General features: G+C 45.7%; 1 protein-coding gene across 1 annotated transcript in view; it reads left to right on the top strand.

The window, feature by feature from the left end:
- The first annotated feature begins 12,473 nt into the window (after window positions 1-12,473).
- MAPK8IP3 (mitogen-activated protein kinase 8 interacting protein 3) overlaps window positions 12,474-20,968 on the top strand; it is a 169,572-nt gene continuing 161,077 nt past the window's right edge. The window contains exon 1 of the mRNA XM_073636674.1: window positions 12,474-13,870. Coding sequence (XP_073492775.1) covers window positions 13,562-13,870 — 309 coding nt within the window. The 5' untranslated portion in view covers window positions 12,474-13,561. The remainder of the gene's footprint in view (window positions 13,871-20,968) is intronic.

Raw genomic sequence — 20,968 nt, 5'->3', positions numbered from 1 at the left:
GACGTCCTTTTTTTCTCACAGAGCTTTCTTTTGGTGGTATTTGATCATATCTGCGTTTTTTATTTTTTGCGCTATAAACAAAAAAAAAGCGACAAAAAAACACACACAATATTTTGTACTTTTTGTTAGAATATACATCTCCATTTTTTTTTAAAAAAGATATTTTTTTCTCAGTTTAGGTCGATATTCTTCTACAAATTTTTGGTAAAAAAAAGGCAATAAGCATTTATTGATTGGTTTGCGCAAATGTTATAGCGTCTACAAAATAGGGGATAGATTTATAGCATTTTTATTATTATTATTTTTTTTTTACTAGTAATGGCGGCGATCTGCGATCTATTTTTATCGGGACTGCGACATTATGACGGACACATAGGACACTTTTGACACATTTTTGGGACCACTGGCATTTATACCTCGATCAGTGCTATAAACATGCACTGATTACTGTAAAAATGTCACTGGCAGGGAAGGGGTTAACACTAGGGGGCAATCAAGGGGTTAACTGTGTTCCCTGTGTGTGTTTCTAACTGTAGGGGGATGGGACTGACCTAGAAGAAGTGACGGATTGTGGTTCCTAGCTATTAGGAACTCAGGATCTGTCTCTTCTCACAGAACAGAACAGGGACTTGTGTGTTTACACACACACATCCCTGTTCTGCCTCTCGTGCCCGCGATCTCTCGTGGCCAACAGTCATCGCAACCGTCGGCCACGAGCATCGGCACCCCCCACAGTGCAGCGGGCGCGTGCGCCTGCTATCCCGCTTAAAGGAGCTGACGTATAGCTATGGCTGGCGGATCATGCTGACCTGCTGCAGTATAATGACGGCGGGTGAGACTTCTCGGATCCCATGGTGACGCTCTGTGACATCACCAGTGTCTACAGAAAGTGTATTTGAAAAAATGTTTTTATTTATTTTTAGTTTGGAAGGGTCAGTTTTTATTGCTGTCTGTGTCCTATAGAGATTCATCCCTGTGCAGAGGCATTTCTAGCATAGTCAACCTCACCATTGCAGCTGTATTGCTGGGACTAATGAGAGGGCATTGCTGTCATTAACCTGTTGCTGCTAGTAGAGATTGGGACATATAGGGACCTCGCATTTGATTAGAAGCATTTACAACTGAATACAGACTTACTAGAACTGTACTTACATGCACCGTCATAAAGACTAGGCCCCAACGCTAGCTGGCTGAAGAACTAGGGCAAAAGGCTGTCTCCACAGGTAGCTGCTCTACAAGGACTTCAGCACGAATATTTATTGCCATTACTGTCACCTGTGTTATTGCTTAATACAGGTTTGGATATTACCATTGACAGATATAGTACCTTATTCTAAATTGCTGCCGTATAGTAATTCCTTTGTCAGAAATTGTGTTTTAGACAAAGTCTGACAGCTCTTTATGAACCTCAGCACAATCAATTTTACATATGCTTTTATGCAACACTTTCTCTGAGTCTACCTTAAAAAAGAACTTTATCAAAATAGTTAGGGACTGCTTAGCAACCAGCAACTGTGGAGACAATGAAAACTTTGGTCAGAAGTACGTCATGCACAGTATAGTGTATATCGTGCAGGAGTTTGTATTGCACAGAATGCTGTGGTCAGTGCCAGGTTTGGCAGTACATAATGCACAGAGTGCAGAGGTCAGGAGTATGTAAAGCACAGAGTGCAGAGGTCAGGAGTATGTAAAGCACAGAGTGCAGAGGTCAGGAGTATGTAAAGCACAGAGTGCAGAGGTCAGGAGTATGTAAAGCACAGAGTGCAGAGGTCAGGAGTATGTAAAGCACAGAGTGCAGGGATCAGGAATACATAACTCACAGAATACAGGGGTCCGGAACATGTAAGTCACAGTGAAGGAGTCAGGAATACTTAACGCTCAGAGTGGAGGAGTCAGGAGCATGTAATGCACAAAATGCAAAGGTCAAGTGTGTATAACATCATGTTCAGGGGTCAGGAGTATGTGATGCATAGAGTGTAGTGGTCAGGAGTACAAAAGAAAGAAAAGACAGGAGTTAAGGTTGTGCAATGTACAAAGTGCAGGGGCCAGGAAAGTACAAATCCCCCCTTGCAAGCAATACTCTCCCCCACTTTCCCACTCAGCAAAAATTCCCCCTCCCCCAAAAAAAATCCAGTACTAATATGTATATTCACCCCCTTACCCACGAGCACAAGTTCCCTCTGCAAGCCAAAATTCTCCCCAAACAAAAATACTAAAATTCCACCCACCTCTCTACAAATCTCTCTGCTGGTAACAACACAATTTAGCATACAAAGTGATTAACAGAAAGGACTAGGCATTAGATGACATTTGGCATCCAGATCGGCATGGACGGTAGCAAGGCCACCTTAAGTGCAGCAGTGCGCAGAAATTAAATCTACAGTGTTCTGGAACTATACTACCAGAGCGCATTTATGGCAGCAACGCTAGTCCTAGACCGACTGGATATGCACTGTCCAAAATAAAAGGAGGATGGTAGAGGAGGGGGGCAGGGGAACAAAGGGAACTTGCAGAATAATTATTATGAAAGGGATTTTTCAATTTTATTGTGATTTTATGTGATAGGCCAACACAAAGTGGCACATAATTGTGAAGTGGAAGGAAAATGATAAATGGTTTTCAATTTTTTTTTACAAATAAATATCTGAAAAGTGTGGCGTGCATTTGTATTCAGCCCCCTTTACTCTGATTCCCCTAACTAAAATCTAGTGGAACCAATTGCCTTCAGAAGTCACCTAATTAGTATACAGAGTCCACCTGTGTGTAAATTAGTCTCAGTATAAATATAGCGGTTCTGTGAAGCCCTCGGAGGTTTGTTAGAGAACCTTAGTGAACAAATAGCATCATGAAGGCCAAGGAACACACCAGACAGGTCAGGGATGAAGTTGTGGAGAAGTTTAAAGCAGGGTTAGGTTCTAAAAAAATATTCCAAGCTTTGAACATCTCACGGAGCACTGTTCAATCCATAATCCGAAAGTAGAAAGAGTATGGCACAACTGCAAACCTACCAAGACATGGCCGTCCACCTAAACTGACAGGCCGGGCAAGGAGAACATTCATCAGAGAAGCAGCCAATAGGCCCGTGGTAAGCCTTGTGGGGACACAGCAAACATGTGAAAGAAGGTGCTCTGGTCCGATGAGACTGAAACTGAACTTTTTGTCCTAAAAGGAAAAAGCTATATGTGGCAGAAAACTAACACTGCACATCACCCTGAACACACCATCTCCATCATGAAACATGATGGTGGCAGCATCATGTTGTGGGAATGTTTTTTTCAGCACGGACAAGGAAGCTGGCTAGAGTTGATAGGAAGATGAATGGAGCCAAATACAGGACAATCCTTTAAGAAAACTTGCTATGCCATGTACACACGAGCGGAATGTCTGACAGAAAAAGTCAGACGGGAGCTTTTCATCGTATATTCCGATCGTGTGTATGCCCCATCTGACTTTTTACGTCAAAAATTCTGACGGACCTAGAAAGAGAACATGTTCTAAATTTTTCAGTCGGAACCAATTCCTATCAGGAAAACTGATTGTCTGTATGCTGTTCAGACGTACCAAAAACGACGCATGCTCTGAAGCAAGTACGAGACGGAAGCTATTGGCTACTGGCTATTGAACTTCCGTTTTCTAGTCCCGTCGTACGTGTTGTATGTCACAGCATTCTGGACGGTCGGAATTTGGTGTGACTGTGTGTATGCAAGACAGCTTGAGCGGAATTCCGTCGGAACTCCGTCAGAAAAACCTTCAGAGTTTATTTCAACGGGAAAACCGGTCGTGTGTACACGGCATAAGAGTCTGCAAAAGACTTGAGTCTGGGATGGAGGTTCACCGTCTAGCAGGACAAGGACCCTAAACATACAGCCAGAGCTACAATGGAATGGTTTAGACCAAAGCATATTCATGTGTTAGAATGACCCAGTAAAAGTCCAGACCTAAATCCAATTGAGAATCTGTGGCAAGACTTGAAAATTGCTGTTCACAGACACTCTCCATCCACTCTGACAGAGCTTGAGCTATTTTTCAAAGAAGAATGGGCAAAAATGTCACTCTCTAGATGTGCAAAGCTGGTAGAGACAGCCCCAGAAATACTTTCAGCTGTAATTGCAGTGAAAGGTGGTTCTACAAAGTATTGACTCAGGGGGGCTGAATACAATTGCATGCCACACTTTTCAGATATTAATTTGTAAAATAATGTTTAAAACCATTTATCATTTTCCCTCCACTTCACAATTATGTGCCACTTTGTGTTGGTCTATCACATAAAATCCCAATAAAATACATTTATGTTTTTGGTTGTAACATGACAAAATGTGGAAAATTTCAAGAGGTATGAATACCTTTTTAAGGCACTGTATACAGGTAGGTTAATTGTCTTTCATTTTAAATACTGGCCCTCTATTGTATATATAATGTGGTACAAGTTACATTAGACTGTGAGCGTCTTATGGAACAAGGACTGATGTGAAGCAGTGAGTTAATCTTAATGCAGGATCAGGAGCTTGTGGGAAGGAGACAAGACTTGTGACATCATCATCAAGCTGACGGTGACTAAATTCCTCCTTAATTGCTCCAGACCATCCCTGAATGGAGAATGCAGAGCAATATTCATCTGTTACAGACAGGGGCATTGCTAGGGGGTGGCTATTGGGGCTATAGCCCCGAATCTGGAGCCCATAGCCCCGAGTCTCATGCTGCAGGCTCCCTGCCTAACCAGCGGGTTGCGGCTGCTGTGGCGGGCAGGCTGGCTGCATGAGAAAGGCAGGGGAGAGGAGAAAAGCGGGAGGACGAGCAGAGATGATATCTCTCTCCACCCGCTCCACATCAGCGCTCTTCACAGCCTGGCCTCTTCAATCTGAGAGCGAGGTGCGGCGAGTGGCAGAGAGATGACATCATCTCTCACTGGCCGCCACACATCAGCGCTCTTCCACCCTCACAGCACGGTGGAGTGGAGGTCACATGCTTCCTGTCATTGTGGAGCTCCACTTTGCAGCCAGACCTCTTGCTTCAATGTCGGAGGTGCGGCGGGGAGCAGCGAGATTACATCATCTCTCACTGCCCACCCCACATCACCGCTCTCCTGCTCTCTCTAAATGGACCAGTGGTGTCAGCCTGCCACCAATGCAGCGTCAATACACATTTGGTGGAACTGGCTGGCATGGCAAGTGACAATCCACATCAGTTGGCAAATGCCAACCCACATCTGGTGGCCAGTGACGTGGCAAGTGACAATCTGCAAATGGTGGCAGGAGATGTGGCAATCTGCAAATGGTGCCAGTAGACATGGCAATTGACAATCTGCAAATGGTGGCAGGTGACGTGGCAATCTGCAAATGGTGGCAGGTAACGTGGCAAGTGGCAATCTGCAAATGGTGGCAGGCGACATGGCAAGTGACAATCCACATCTAGTGGCAAGTAACACGCTGCATCTGGTGACAGGAGATGTGGCAAGGGCTCCCACTGATTCTGCAGTATGGTGAGTTGAACCACTTTATTATATATTAGAATGTAACAATAGAAACAATGCACTTCAATCACCCTGACACAATATCAACCATGGTACCATGATGATTAAAGCTCCAACACCAGCCATCGCCCGTGAAAAATTGCTTACCACCTCCCCCCCGCGGGCATACAAAAAGGTTGGTGACCGCTGCTATATGCTCTAGCTCCAGATCTTTTGCAGACCTAGCAACGCCCCTGGTTACAGATAAGCCTATTGCAGCAGTGTCTCTGTTATCTCATAATTGGCACAGAGTAGATCTCTTACAGCCTGTGTGACCTTGAGCTGGACCATAGAATGAAATTGGTACTAGACAAGACATCATCTGTTGCGTCCTATACTTATCCTTTAGCAGGCTTTGTTGTGGATGTTTAAGCCATCCCCACAATGTGAGTTACACACATATGCTTGATATAAGACATTCTCTAGCAAAGAGATTTACTTTCAAATGAGTGTCAAGATTTAGGATTGAGCATTAGTGCCCAGCTGCTGGAGGAAACCTTGCCTTACAGTAAGTTGTTTGGCACTCCTATCACTGGACCATTGCACCCCACCAGGCCTGCATTAATATTTCCTGGCCTCCCTAGGCCAGCTATATTTTGCCCCTACCCCAGTAGACTAGCTCACACTAACAACACTGGACATCGTAGCCACACAAGGCATACTAAGGCTGGGGATTAAGAGTCTGAAAAGACAGTTTGCCCACTGTGCATCACTGTACTTAGAACTAATAACTAGAAGATCAAGCTATCACCCTACTCTGATAGCAGTTCAGTTATAAGTGCTCAAATCTATTCTACTAACAAAAATTGTGTAGTGGCGGAAATAATGAATCGGCTGGACTGCACTGGCACAAATGGAAGCAATCCGAAATCTTGTATTATACAATGGAATGTTTTACTGGGTATATACTACACCTGGTTGTCATGTCGCCTTAGGTTGCGGCCTATGTTGGCTATTCAGAAATATAGACTTGCTTACCACGTTGACATTTGCCTTAGTTGGAAAGCCATTGCCACTGGTTCTATCTACCACCAATTGCCCAGAAGGTTTACTGAACTGTCACCTGGCATTCTGGGTGCAGTGGCTTTTATAAGAGCACCTTTCAAATTGCAACTGCAGTAGCTCCAACCTCCACATGAAGGCTGGAAATGTCTACCAAGAGGGTCAGTGTTGCCCCATTTATAGGACAGGCAGATTAGGTCTCTCCATATCCATAAGAGCTTCCCAGTAACTGGATACCTGTGTGCTTATTTAGGATGAAACCAGATCAGAAAGTATAATTTTCTACTTTTCAAAAGAAAAGCAACATCTGGGCATTTCCTTCTGCTAGTATTTATTCCACCAGATCACCCCAGTTCACTGTAGCCAGACAAGGGGTTATTTACGAAAGGCAAATCCTTTTTGCACTACAAGTGCAAACTACAATTGCAAAGTGCACTTGAAATTGCACTGAAAGTAGCACTTGGAAGTGCAGTCGCTGTAAATCTGAGGGGTAGATTTGAAATAAGGGGAAGCTCTGCTGATTTTATTATCCAATCATGTGCAAGCTAAGATGCTGTTTTTTATTTACCTTGCATGTCCCCCTTGGATCTACAGCGACTGCACTTCTAAGTGCACTTTCAGTGCAATTTCAAGTGCACATTGCAATTGTAGTTTGCACTTGCAAAGTGGATTTGCCTTTCGTAAATAACCCCCTATGTCACTATTCTGTTGTGTTTTGCCTATGTTAATTGTTATAGTATAGAAGTACTTTAAATATTTTGGTTGATCTCTGCAGAGGTTGGGTCATGTGTGACACATCTCCTGTGCAGGTACGTCACTTCCCCTTAGAAGGGCATAAACGCAGGGGAGCCGACCTCATGGGAGAGTCTGGTATGGTAAATAGACCTGTGAGGACTGGTGCTATGATGTATTGCATCTTCTTCTCTGTAACCCCTTCAGTAGGGATCCACGTTCTTTATTGCTAATGGACTATTATCCATCTAAGGTATGAGCTGCCAATGTTCTCTTTGCACCTACACTGATGCCGCGTACACACGAGCGGACTTTTCGACCGGACTGGTCCGACGGACTTTCGGCGGACTTCCAACGGACTTTCCCAATGAATAGACTTGCCTACACACGATCACACCAAAGCCGACGGATTTGTACCTGATGACGTACGACCGGACTAAAATAAGGAGGTTTACAGCCAGTAGCCAATAGCTGCCCTAGCGTCGGTTTTAGTCTGTGGGACTAGCATACAGACGAGCGGATTTTTCAACCGGACTCGAGTCCGTCGGAAAGATTTGAAACATGTTTTATTTCTAGGTCCTTCGGACTTTTGGGAAAAAAAAGTCAGCTGGAGCCCACACACGATCGAATTGTCCTACGGAGTCCGGTCCGGCGGACCTAGTCTGCTGGAAAGTCCGCTTGTGTGTACACGGCATAAGTATACCCATAAGGGCTACCGAATGTAGATGGGTTTACCAGCTACAGTCCGAAATGGGCCAATGGACATTACAAAGAGCTTCAGCTATTGGGGGGCGGGGGGCGGTGGAGGAAACATGGAGTCACGCTCCTGAAGCACATTTTTGCTGACGGGAAATTGCGTCCTTTCTCTGCATTGAGGGAACAGTTTTGCCTCCCCCACTCAATGCTCTTTTGCTATATGCAACTGAGGCATGCAGTGGCGGCGCAGTCAAGCGGGGCTCCGTGGGTCCTTTCTCCGACGCCGGTTTTCCATTATATGGAGGAGGTGTCTTTGTTCAGAGGCTTTATATCTAGATGCTACTCCATGATCCATCAAACTCATTTAGAGAGCTTCCCTCAGGGGGCAGCGAGTTCATGGGAAAAAGACGTGGGCACCTTCGAGGAAGAACAGTGGGAGGGGGCGTTACAGGCTGTACAGCTTTGCTAACTCAACGTGGCCCAACGACTGTCCCAACTGTTCTTTGTCCTTAGAGTCCACTATACATCGGCCAGGCTATTCAGAATGGGGGTGAGAGCAGACTCAAACTGTCCTAGATGTGCGAGAGACCATGGTGACCTTATACATCTGCTATGGCATTGCCCCAAACTGCATCGGCTCTGGACAGTGGTCGTGTCCACGATAAATAGTGCCTTTCAGGTCACGGTGCCGATGTACCCGAAGCCCTGTCTGTTGGGGGTTGTGGATGACATCCTCACAGTTGATGATCAGAAGCAGGCCATTGCTAGAGCCTTGTTTCAGGCTCGCAAATTAATCCTTAGTCACTGGAAGGCCTTACGTAGGCCTCCATTATGGAGATCTATGCCTGGTCACTTAGTTAACGGAGTGCAGAATCTGGTGCAGCTCTGCATAGAAACCAATCAGCTTTCAGTTTTTTTTTTTTCAAAACTTAATTGAACAAGCTGAAGTTAGAAGCTGATTGGCAACCAGGCACAGCTGCACCAGATTTTGCACTCTCCAGTTTTAGTAAATCAACCCCTCAGTGTAGGAGTGTTCTGGAGCTGTCAGAGTGGGGAGCCACCTACCACTGTGTCTGGTCAATCAGAACGCTTTTCGAAGTAACGGCCAGGCCTCCTTCCTCAGCTGATCTGGAAAGCACCTACCTTCACTAGCATTATGTAAGTGCACCTTATTAAAGTAGAAATTGTTGAGAGTATAAGGTGCACTTTTATAGCGCTAGTGAAGGTAGGTGCTTTCAAGATTAGCTGATGAATGAGGCTTGGCCATGCCTTCGAAACACGTTCTGATTGGCCAGACAGAGTGGTAGGCAGCACCCCACTCTGACAGCTCCGGAACACTCCTACATAGAGGGGTTGATTTACTAAAACTGGAGAGTGCAAAATCTGGTGCAGCTGTGCCTGGTAGCCAATCAGCTTCTAACTTCAGCTTGTTCAATTAAGCTTTGACAAAAAAAAAAAAAAAAATGGAAGCTGGTTTCTATGCAGAGCTGCACCAGATTCTGCACTCTCCAGTTTTAGTAAATCAACCCCTATGTTACACAGCCGGCGTCCTCCCCAGGTCCTTTGAGGCTTGAGCTTCCTGCTGAAACACGGCGCTTGTGGACTCTTCAACGGGGACACCCCGGCGGCTCTTCTGTGATGCTGGATCTGGAAAGCACCTACCCTCACTAGCACTATGTAAGTGAACAGTACCGATCCTGACCTCCCTGGGGCCCTAAGCAAAATTCTGCTTAGGGGCCCTCTACCTGACCCGTGATGCCGTGATCCCCAGAGAGCCTCCCCTTACATCAGGGTCCCCAGAGAGCCTCCCCTTACATCAGGGTCCCCAGAAAGCCCCTGCTTACATCAGGGTCCCCAGAGAGCCCCCCTTACATTAGTGTCCTCAGAGAGGCCCTCTTTACATCAGGGTCCCCAGAGAGCCTCCACTTACACCAGGGTCCCAAGAGAGCCTCCCCTTACATTAGTGTCCCCAGAAAGCCTTCCCTCTTACATTAGTGTACCCAGAGAGCCCCTCCTTACACAGGGTCTCCAGAGAGCCCCCCCTCTTACATTAGTGTCCCCAGAAGGCCCCCTCTTACACCAGTGTCCCCAGAGGGCCCCCTCTTACATCAGTGTCCCCAGAGGGCCCCCCCTCTTACATTAGTGTCCCCAGAGGCCCCCCTCTTACATCAGTGTCCCCAGAGAGCCCCCCTCTTACCTTATTGTCCCCAGAGGCCCCCCTCTTACATCAGTGTTCCCAGAGGGCCCTGTCTTTACATTAGTGTCCCCAGAAGACCACCTCTTACGTCAGTGTCCCCAGAGGGCCCCTTCCTTACATTAGTGTCCCCAGAACCCCCCCTCTTACATCAGGGTCCCCAAACAGCTGACTCCCCCCTTGCAGAGGTTCCCCTGTACCTGGCTGGTGGAGGTGGGAGGCGGCGATCGACAGCTCTATGGTGTCCACAGGCAGGGGACTCTCACTGAGGCTAGTAGTTCTATCTCCAAATTTATACAGCGGAGAGGGGAGGGGCCTCTGACCCGCGCATCAGCAACAGTGTTCAAGCAGAGTGAAAGTGAAACTGATACCTGCCCGGGTCAGAGGCCCCTCCCTTCTCCTCTCCACTGTATACACTGACACTCGAGAGAGTACTACAAGCCCCAGTGCGATCCCGCCGCCCACACAGGCACCATAGAGCTGCCAATCACCGCCTTCCACCTCCTCCCACCTCTCCCCACTGCACTCTAAACGGCACCCTATACCCCACAGCGGTACAACGGAAGGGCCCAGTCGCAAACGCGACTGCAGCGACCCCTAAAGTTCCGCCACTGGATGTTGTAAACATTAATTGACGCGCTATGACACGAGGGGGAGGCGGGGCCTCAAGTCATTTGCGGGGCCCTACTCCGCTTGCGTAGTGTGCGTATAGAGCGGATCGGCTCTGTAAGTGCACCTTATACTGTCAACAATTTGTATTTTAATCGAATAAAAAAATGCTGCACTAGGATTTGCCTGGCCCTTCTCTTCCTTTTTTGCCTTCCTTTTCCCATAGGGATTGGCTCCCCAAGCCCACGCCTGAAGCAGCCTCGCTCCCTTTGCAGCATTTGTTTCAGAGACTCGGAGTTGACAGGGGCGCACCCCTAGAACGCTATGTTCAACTCGATTATTTCAGGACTTTGATCGATCAATTTTTTTTTACAAAAACTTTTGTTTTTTATTTTTTTAATTCTATTTTTACCTCTACAATATATTTTTATTGTTGCTATTGATGAACCAGCATACTTATTTTATACATGTTCTCCCACTATTTTTTTTAAATCAGGAGTTTCAGCGCTGAGCGTTACACCAGTGATTGATGTGTGTGTGTTTTTTTCTAATGTCTATATGCGCAAAAAAAAAAAAAAAAAAAAAAAGGACAATCATTCATCCGATAATCTCATCGTGTGTACCAGGCATTACATGCCCCTTTTTTTAGTAGTACAAGAAACTAGTGATAGATGAGAAAAGTAAAAAATGCTACATAGACATAAGCGGATCGGACGTAAATGGATGTAATTTATTTACATTTGTCTGTGTCCACAAAAATAGAAAAGGGCGCAAACCTTTTCCATTTTTTTTCTGTGGCCAGAAACTGACGTAGGACCGTTTACATCATCCCGCCAATAGACATAAATGGCGATTCAGTCTAGATCCGTCAGGTGGGTCCAGATCGTGTGAAAGGGGCTTACGGAGAATGGAGTTATGCTCCGTACACACGGTCGGACTTTGTTCGAACATTCCGACAACAAAATCCTAGGATTTTTTCCGATGGATGTTGGCTCAAACTTGTCTTGCATACACACGGTCACACACGGTTGTCGGAAAATCCGATCGTTCTGAATGCGGTGACGTAAAACACGTACGTCGGGACTATAAACGGGCAGTGGCCAATAGCTTTCATCTCTTTATTTATTCTGAGCATGCGTGGCACTTTGTCCGTCGTATTTGTGTACACACGATCGGAATTTCCGACAATGGATTTTGTTGTCGGAAAATTTTATATCCTGCTCTCAAACTTTGTGTGTCGGAAAATCCGAAGGAAAATGTCCGATGGAGCCCACACATTTCCAACAACACGCTACGATCGGACATTTTCCATCGGAAAATCCGACCGTGTGTACGGGGCATTACAGAAACCTATTTCAAAGCCAACGTCCTATGAGCAAACAGTGATCTGGAAACTGCCAGGAATGTACGGTCATCAAGGAGGGATGAGTCTTCTGTTCAACACTTTGAATATTATTTTACATTTTGGCCACTTAAAAATTTTATTTATTTTTTATTTTTTGAACAAGATGCAGCTTCCTGCATTCTTCATTAGTGACACTTGCATAGCTAATGATGCATGTGATGGTATCTGAGGCTGCACAGGGAAGGATCTGGTTAGGTACCAGCAGCCAGCCTCCCCCCTCCCTCCTGTCCCTGGCCTCCAATAGTAAACAGGCAATGGCTTTGCAGTGCGGGAGATGCTGGGAGTGAATCAGCTGTATTCTTTACCCATAATGCAGACAAGCCTGACGTCAGATCAGCAGCCTTGTCAGAGGAAGGAGGGGAGAGCCCTGCCTCCTATCCCTACACACAGCAGAGCTGGGAGGTGCCTCTGTTTGCTGGGACCACCATCACCTCTATAATGAGATGGAGGGGTCCCTGTGACACCTAGGCAGCAACATCATCATCATCAGCAGGATCAGCCCTGGGACCGCTGCAGGTGTGTTCTATCCATTTTTTACAGACAGAAATTTGCATCCAGGGTGGGGGAGGGAGAGGAATCAGGTGCACGGATCCTATACCAGAAAAGGAAGATGCATCTATTTCAGGGCTCTGCCTTGGCGACCATCCATACCATGGACGTAACCTCTGTATAAACAATTACCCTAATTACCAGCAGGGATGGACTGTTAGGATCTGCCGTCAATCAAGTACTTGTACGTAGGCAAGGATGCCCTAACCCCCCCGCTGATTCATAAATCTTGCATGTTCTTGGTGGGTAAATGATTGCACTGACTGTATTTGCAGAAAATTGGTGTTCTTGCACGTCATCTTGGCTTGTTGTTGCTGCTGCCGGGCCCATCAACAAGACAGCTATGATTGTAAAGGGTTCTGAAGAAGAGGAACGATAAGAGATTTGCACAGATTTGGGGGCAGCGAAGTCAGATGGAGAGCGGTCCTGCAATACCTTGGCGCAGATATAAACCCTTATAGCAATAGCAGGCCACGTCAAGGTTGCTTGTATATACTGTACATGGAGACGCGCATGTAGCATTTGATGTAGACATTTGCCTAAAGTATCACCTTAAGTGAAAATAAGTGGACTGTCCTTTCAAGAATTTAACCTTTTATTTATTTTTTATCTTATATATATTGCACTAATAACAAGAAGAAAAAAAAGAACAAGGACACCCCAATTCATTGATAGACAGTCAACTCTGTACTGATTCCATATTGTCTTAAAAAAAACAAATCAATGCACCTGATTCCTTTTTTAAGGAAAGGATAGAATAATCTAAAAAGGGATTTATTTCCCTGGAAATCAAAGGGACAGATCTAAAAGGTGGTACACTTCTTTTATTGGGTGCTATACCTGGAGTACCAGACCAGCTGCCAAGATGATGGAGATACAGATAGACGATGGGGTGGTGTACCAGGATGACTACTGTTCGGGGTCGGTTATGTCAGAACGGGTGTCGGGGCTGGCCAATAGCATCTACAGGGAGTTTGAGCGTCTGATCCAGTGTTATGACGAAGAGGTGGTCAAAGAGCTGATGCCCCTGGTGGTCAACGTGTTGGAGAACCTGGATGCTGTCTTGACTGAGAACCAAGAACATGAGGTGGAATCTGAGCTTCTGAAGGAGGATAATGAGCAGTTATTGACGCAGTATGAACGGGAGAAGGCTCTCAGGAAGCAGGCGGAAGAGGTGGGTGCAGATCTTCTAAATGGCCAATGTTGTATCGTGACTGCTGAGTCACTGGTCTACACAGCTTACACTCTACTGTGCTTGTCAGAGCTCTCTTACCTTTGTTGTAAGTTTCGTGATTCACAAGATAACTAATCTTTTGACACCCAGAATAACTTTGTTAATGGATAAGTAAGCTTTTGAGTTCTTGGTTGTGTCAGATTTCAGGATTTGGGGAAAATAATGTACAATGATGTTGAATCTTCGCTATATATATGATTGTATAACTCAATATAGAGCAACCATTCTCAACCAGGGTTCAGTGGAACCCTAGAGTTCCCCCAGAGCAGTCTTTCTCAACCTTTCTACCCCAAAGGAACCATTGAAATTATTTTCGGGTCTTGGGAACCCCTTCTAAAACTAAATCATTTGGGGTCAATGGGAAAATTGTCCCTTGGTGACTAGTGGTCATAATGCCACCCTTATAGACAGTTATTGGTGTCATGTAGTTGGCTCTGCCAAGGAACATTGGCCCTAGAACTATGCCGGCACCATCAAATAGGAGGTTTTACAGCTACAATACAAGGAACCCCTATCAACCTCAGGTAGAACCTTAGGGTTCCATGAAACCCTGGGTAAGATTGGCTTCTCCCAAGGTTGCCAAGGGTTCCTTGAGCTGTAGGCCTCACACTTGAGGGTCCCTGCATATTTCTGGGGCCAACACCAGCTGGCACAGCCAGGGAAATGACACCAATGAACTACTAGGGCTTGAATGGTCACCTTTCATGGCACACAAAGCTTCTGATTGTATAATCATTCTGGTTGCCATAGAGAACATTCTATAAAACTGTAGACCGCACACACTCAGCCCCTCTGATCTATTATAATCCTCATTCAATTAACTTAATCAAATTGTATGATTGACCTGGTATGTTTGTGAACCCCACACACGTAAAGATTTCTGTAGAAGTCAGTCTAAACGTATCACTGTGTACAATGAACTCATAACATGATTGTAGTAATTTGGTTTTACTTATTGACCTCTGATGTTCAGATTTATATAGATTCAACTTACATAGTAAAATTATAGTCTGATTGCAGTGTTTATGGCATTTAGGTCAAAGTGTGCGAAATCTGTGAGCACACACATGATATAAGTCAATTGGAGATATGCAATCGTATTCTGTAAAAAAACGATTGCATGACTTGGAATCTTTGAAATTTGTTTGATACAGCCGTAATGCAATGTGTGTGTGTAGTTGTAGAACTTTATAAATAGATCCCTGTAAAACTCAGCATACACGTTACAATCTGACTGAAAAATATCTGTAAAATCTCATTTGGTTTACCAAAACTGTAATATAAAGACCTATCTAGACTAGCCAATCAATGTATATCCAATCAGGCAGGCTCTTTTATTGGTAGATACATTTGTGTGATGCAGGTGCTGCTAATTCTTGATGGCACCCCAACACAACTGGCTAAAATTCTCACTGCTGTGCGATTTTGCCCGTAGGCCCGTTTGCACATCTATGCACACCTGCATAGATGTGCATGCAGCCTTAACCTGGCCATAGATGGTTTGAATCTCGGTTGGTTCAGCGGGGACTGGCCAAGATTTGATCCATCTATGGGCAAGTGTACCTTGATTGTCAATCCATCGATCAACTTGGATACAACCAGCATGTTGTATTTTCTAGCATGCAAATATTGCTAGCGGCTTTAATATCATCGTGTTCTCCCGGCAGGGGTGGCTCCCTGCCACCCTCCACCCCTGCCGGGAAAACACAATAGCTCAGTGGGAGGGATTGCAGGAAAGAAACAGACAGTGTTGATGGGGGAATCAAGTGATTTTCTTTCCTGCAACCTGTGGTTGCAGGAAGGAAAATCGCATAATCTATGACCAGCTTTAAGGGGATTGTACAATCGAATTGTAACGTGTGTGTTGAGGCTCCTTTCACACAGATGCTCCGATCGTGTCCATCTGTCAGTTTTTCAGGCGGACCCAATCAGAACCTCCATTCTTCTCTATGGAGCGACAGATGTCAGCAGACGTGTGTCCGCTGACACCCGCCGGGATCAGATCCAATCCTGTCTGGTGAAAACCGACCGATGGGGGATACGTTCCCCATCCGTCCGGCGGATCAGATGTCGGCCGGATGGAAACGGACAGGCGGTAAGTTTCTATCCGACCACCCCATAGAGAACAGCGCGCTGTGTCCGTGCCCGCTCTGCATGAGTAGAGCGGACACGGATCTGTCATCCGCCTGCTCAGCCGAGAGATCCTTTGGTGAGCGGGGGGATCTGCTGCCGGCGTCTGACCCACGCAAAAGGGGCCTTACAGGGACAAGGATGTACAATCACAATTTGTGTGTGTATGGGGAAATGTTTTGCTCTTTAGATATAATCCTTTTAAATGATTATCACTCTAAATTCTGTCTTTATTCTCTCTGGAGGATTAAGCATACAAATGAAATATAGACATATGCATGTATTATTATTTCATGTGCGTACCTAAGTAAGACTGAAACATGGAACTAGCATTAAAGGAAACTTGTAGGCAGCTATTGCTGGGCTCCTGAAAATGCTAGCTGCCTGGCTGCCTCTATGAGCCAAAGACTGCAATACTTTTGGTCAATGACAGACCCAGCATGCAGATCAGATGATCAGACTTCACTTGCTGCATTGCTGGTTCCAGGTCTGTGACTCAGAATGTACTAAAGCCACAGACAGCCAGGTATCTAGCATTTTCAGAAGAAGGTCAGCAGTGAGGCTTTGTTTATTTCCTTTAGGACAGGTTTTTGCTTTAAAGATATTGATGGCCTCCAGCTTTATAGCTGTCTTAGGACCACAGGTCCCAACATGACCTGCTGGTGACCCTGTCACTAACTACACTGTATAATTTGGGCATAGATCTCAATTAAATGACAGATCACTAGCAGTTGGGTGGGTTGGGGGTGGTAAAACCCAGTGGTTGAGCTGCAATTTTACAGTCTCCTTTCTCACCTTTTCAGATGCAGCATATGATGCGGCCGTGAGGCTTTGCTTTGCGATTGCTGCAGGAGTTATACCCCCTGCCGCTTTGGGTTGATCGCGACCCATTCCAATGAATAGGGCCACTGTGCAAGCAGTGCAGCGTGCTAGTGCAAGAGGTTCAGGGGGTAAAGCAGGAGGTGATGAGGCGATACAACACCTCCTCGCTGCCTGTCACCTCTAAAGAGCGATCTGAGCGTGGATCCCTTTTCAGGGTAGCGGCACATGTGAACGAGCCCTTATGGATTTTCAGATTTTTGAACTCCAACTTGATCTAAACTTGATATTTCAGTTTTGTGTGGATGCCGGCAGAGCTATTTTAAATACGCATTCCACCTGTAAGAGCATATTCCATGTTACACCCATATTTAGGGTGTAATGTGAAACACGGTGAAACACGGTTGCACTTCCCAACCCCAACCACCCACACGACTTACCTGAATCATGGGGTGATCTCTCTGCAGTCTTCTGTTTTTGTTTGAATATGGCACAGCTGTGAGTAGCTCCACCTGTACAGCCGTGTCCTTCATTTAGATCTTTGATTGGGAAGACTACAAGTCCCATCTGTCACCAGGGCACAGGGACTCACAGATCTCATTGGAGCATCACTGTACTTTCAAGCTGGCCATAGATGGATCGAAATTCGGCTGGTTCAGCCGGGAGGATTCCTCCATCCAGGGCCGGGGCAAGGGGTGGGCAGGAGGGCCGGCTGCCCTGGGCACTGTGGTATCATGTGAGGTGGGGGGGGCGCCACAAGGAGATTGTGGGGGAGGGGATTTGTGTTAGAACTGGGATTTTGGGGGGTGGCACAGGCTAAGTATTGCTCTAGGAGGGGTGTTAAGAGTGGTGATCTAGGGGGATTTGTGTTTGGGAGGGGGGATGGTGGGAGGACGATTTGTGCTAGGAGGGGGGCTTTGGGGGAAATTTGGACTGGGAAGGAATTTAAAGTGGGGGGGGAGGTGTAGTAGGAGGGAAAGTTTTAGGGACAGAGGATTTGTGCTGGGAGGGGTGACTTTTTTTTCGGAGGGGGGGGGGGGTTTTGAGCTGGGGGGGATGGGTGGGGGCAAAGATTTGTGCTGAGGGGGGATTTCAGCAGGGGGCGGATTTGTACTGGGAGGAGGAGAAATTTATTCTTAAGGGGTAAGCATGCAGATTAGTAGTCAGTGTTTTTGTGTGTGTGTGTGGGGGGGGGTATTTTGCTGACACAACGTTCATACAGTACATATTGGGGGGGGGGGGGGGTGTAGTTTTCCATGTTTGCCCTGGGCTCTACGTGATCCTGACACTGCCTCCATCCACTTCGCTTGTGTGGATAGAGGAATCCATTTTTTTTTTTTCGATCAGCCCGCTGGCAAATCAATAAAAAAAAAAAGAGTTGTCTATGTCCAGCTTCGGTCCATTAGTTATTTCCACCTGCCCTAGGGCTCATTCACATAGGCAGAAAAATAAAATGCTGCGTTTAGAGACGTTTAGAGACTGCAGGATCTTGCGTAAATTATACGCCTAAAGTATTCTTGTTTATGTGCGATTAAACGCCTATAAGCGTGTTTATACACATATGTGCGTATAATCTGCAGATCTACGTGTGTAAAATCTGCGGCTGTGTTCTACATGTTCTGTGCACCACTAAACGCAGTGCATTTTTTTCATATGTAGATGCAGCTGTGTGCACGGGCCTGTTGATTATTATAGTGCTGCTTTTAGGCTCGGTTCACACTGGTGCGATGCGGGAAACCCTGCGATTCCCGCATCGCACCTGATTCCCTCATTCCAGGCAGTTTACATTGACATCTGCGTGTCAATGTAAAGTTAATGACACCCCTAAATCGGTTCGCATTGCCAATTGTGAAATGGTACAGGAATCGGATTGCATGGGTATGAACACCCATGCGATCCGATTCCAGTACGGACCAAAAAGAGGGGCCTGTACCATTTTGGTGCAAATGTGATGCATTTTCAGCTATACATTTTGTATGGCTCAATTTGCATCGCACAGACCCCCGCATGTGATCTGCACAGCAATGCGATGTGAACAGTGGCGGTGCGTCCATAAGGGCGCACGGGCGCTGCCCCCTCACTCCTGCCACCCCTCTATCACCAATAGATAGATTCATGCATTGCATGAAACTATCTGCGGCCACCGCTGCCACCCCCTATTCAGGTCCCCGGCCCCTTTTTGGGCGCAGGGTGCCTAAATTACAGCGGCGGTGGGGGGGTGGTGGTGTTTTTGAAGCACCTGATTAGAGCCATAGGCTTTAATAGGCGTCAAAAAAGGTGACCTGCGAGCGCCATGCTGAACACTTGCAGGTCACTCAGCTGTGTTAGAAAAGCGAATGAATATTCGCTTTCCTAACACTAAACCGCCTCTCCGCCAATCAGGTGCTCAGATCTGTTACCCGTCACCTGATTGGCTGAAATGACAGGCGGTGTGATTGGACGCCAGGCCAATGTTTTGGCCAGGTTGCATGTTTTGTGTTACAGAGGAGATCTAGGGCTAGAATTATTGCTCTCGCTCTACCGATTGTGGCGATGCCTCACATGTGTGATTTGAACACCATTTTCATATGCGGGCGCTACTCATGTATATGTTCGCTTATGTACGCAGGCTCGTCGGGACAAGGCGCGTTTAAAAAAAAATAGTTTTTTAAAATTTCTTTTACCTTTTATTTTTTAGTTTTACACTGTTCTTTAAAAAAAAATGGTGTCACTTTTATTCCTATTACAAGGAATGTAAACATCCCTTGTAATAGAAAAAAAGCATCATAGGACCTCTTAAATACGAGACCTGGAGTCAAAAAGACCTCAGATCTCATATTTACACTAAAATGCAAAAAATTTTGAAAAAATAAAAAATAAACATCCCTTTAAGGTGGAAGTGACGTTTTGACTTTGCTTCCGCCCTGTAATGATATGGAGATGGGTGGGGGCCATCTTCCCCTCAGCAAGAGGACGCGATCGCTTACCGGAGCTGTCGGTAGCGGCGGAGGGCACCCGAGCGTGGCAGAAGGGGGGGGTCCTCTTCCCGCCGCCGATAAAAGTAATCTTGTGGCGAATCCGCCGTAGAGACCACTTTTATCTGAAGGCGGACCGCCCATTGAAGAAGAGGATACCGGGGTTATGGCAGCTGGCTAGCTGCCATAACAGCGATATCCCTCTTCAAAGTAGTGACGTAAAACGACAGCGGGAGGTCCGTAAGTAGTTAAAAATAATCAGCTTGGACCAGAAAGAACGTCATGATGTCGTTCCGGTCCTCCAAGGCCATTCATATCTACTCTTTGATCGCCTATGGGAGCAGCCAGCCGCCCCATCAAATCATTTCTGGGACGAACCGGTGGAAACAGTAAGGAACATCCCCTCCCTCCGCTTCAGAAAGCATTCTAGCGGTTCATGAGTCGCTCAAAATACTTTCATGAGAAAACCAGCCGCCAACTGCAAGAAACGGTTCAAGGGTTATGCATAGCTCCCAACTGTCCCCTGATTTGGAGGGACTGTACCTGATTTGTAACAATGTCCCTCTGCCCCTCTTTCCTCCTCATTTGTCCCATTGCCAAAACTAAACTTCAATTTTGCATTGCTGTGTGCAGAGGTATTTTTGCTCTATAAACATAAGTTTGTAACTTCAAACTTTCACTCTCTGAATTGACTTTTTTTTATTCTTCTGCTGCTACCAATAGTAAATAGATAGGAAATTATATTATATTTACTCCTTTTAACCCTTTCATGAATAAGCCTATTTTTGACATTTGGTGTTTACAAGTTAAAATCCATATTTTTTGCTAGAAAATTACTTAGAACCCCCAAACATTATATATATATATATATATATATATATATATATATATATATATATATATATATTTTTTTAGCAGAGAATCTAGAGAATAAAATGGCGATTGTTGCAATATTTTATGTCACACGGTATTTATGCAGAGGTGTTTTAAACGCAACTTTTTGGGAAAAGGGACACTTTCATGAATTAAAAAAAAAACGAAACAGTAAATTTAGCCCATTTTTTTTGTATAATGTGAAAGATGATGTTACGCCGAGTAAATAGATACCAAACATGTCACGCTTTATAATTGCACG

This window comes from Aquarana catesbeiana, linkage group LG06, assembly GCF_042186555.1.
Source record: "Aquarana catesbeiana isolate 2022-GZ linkage group LG06, ASM4218655v1, whole genome shotgun sequence".
Lineage (NCBI taxonomy): Eukaryota > Metazoa > Chordata > Amphibia > Anura > Ranidae > Aquarana > Aquarana catesbeiana.
This window is presented reverse-complemented; position numbering and strand designations above follow the sequence as displayed.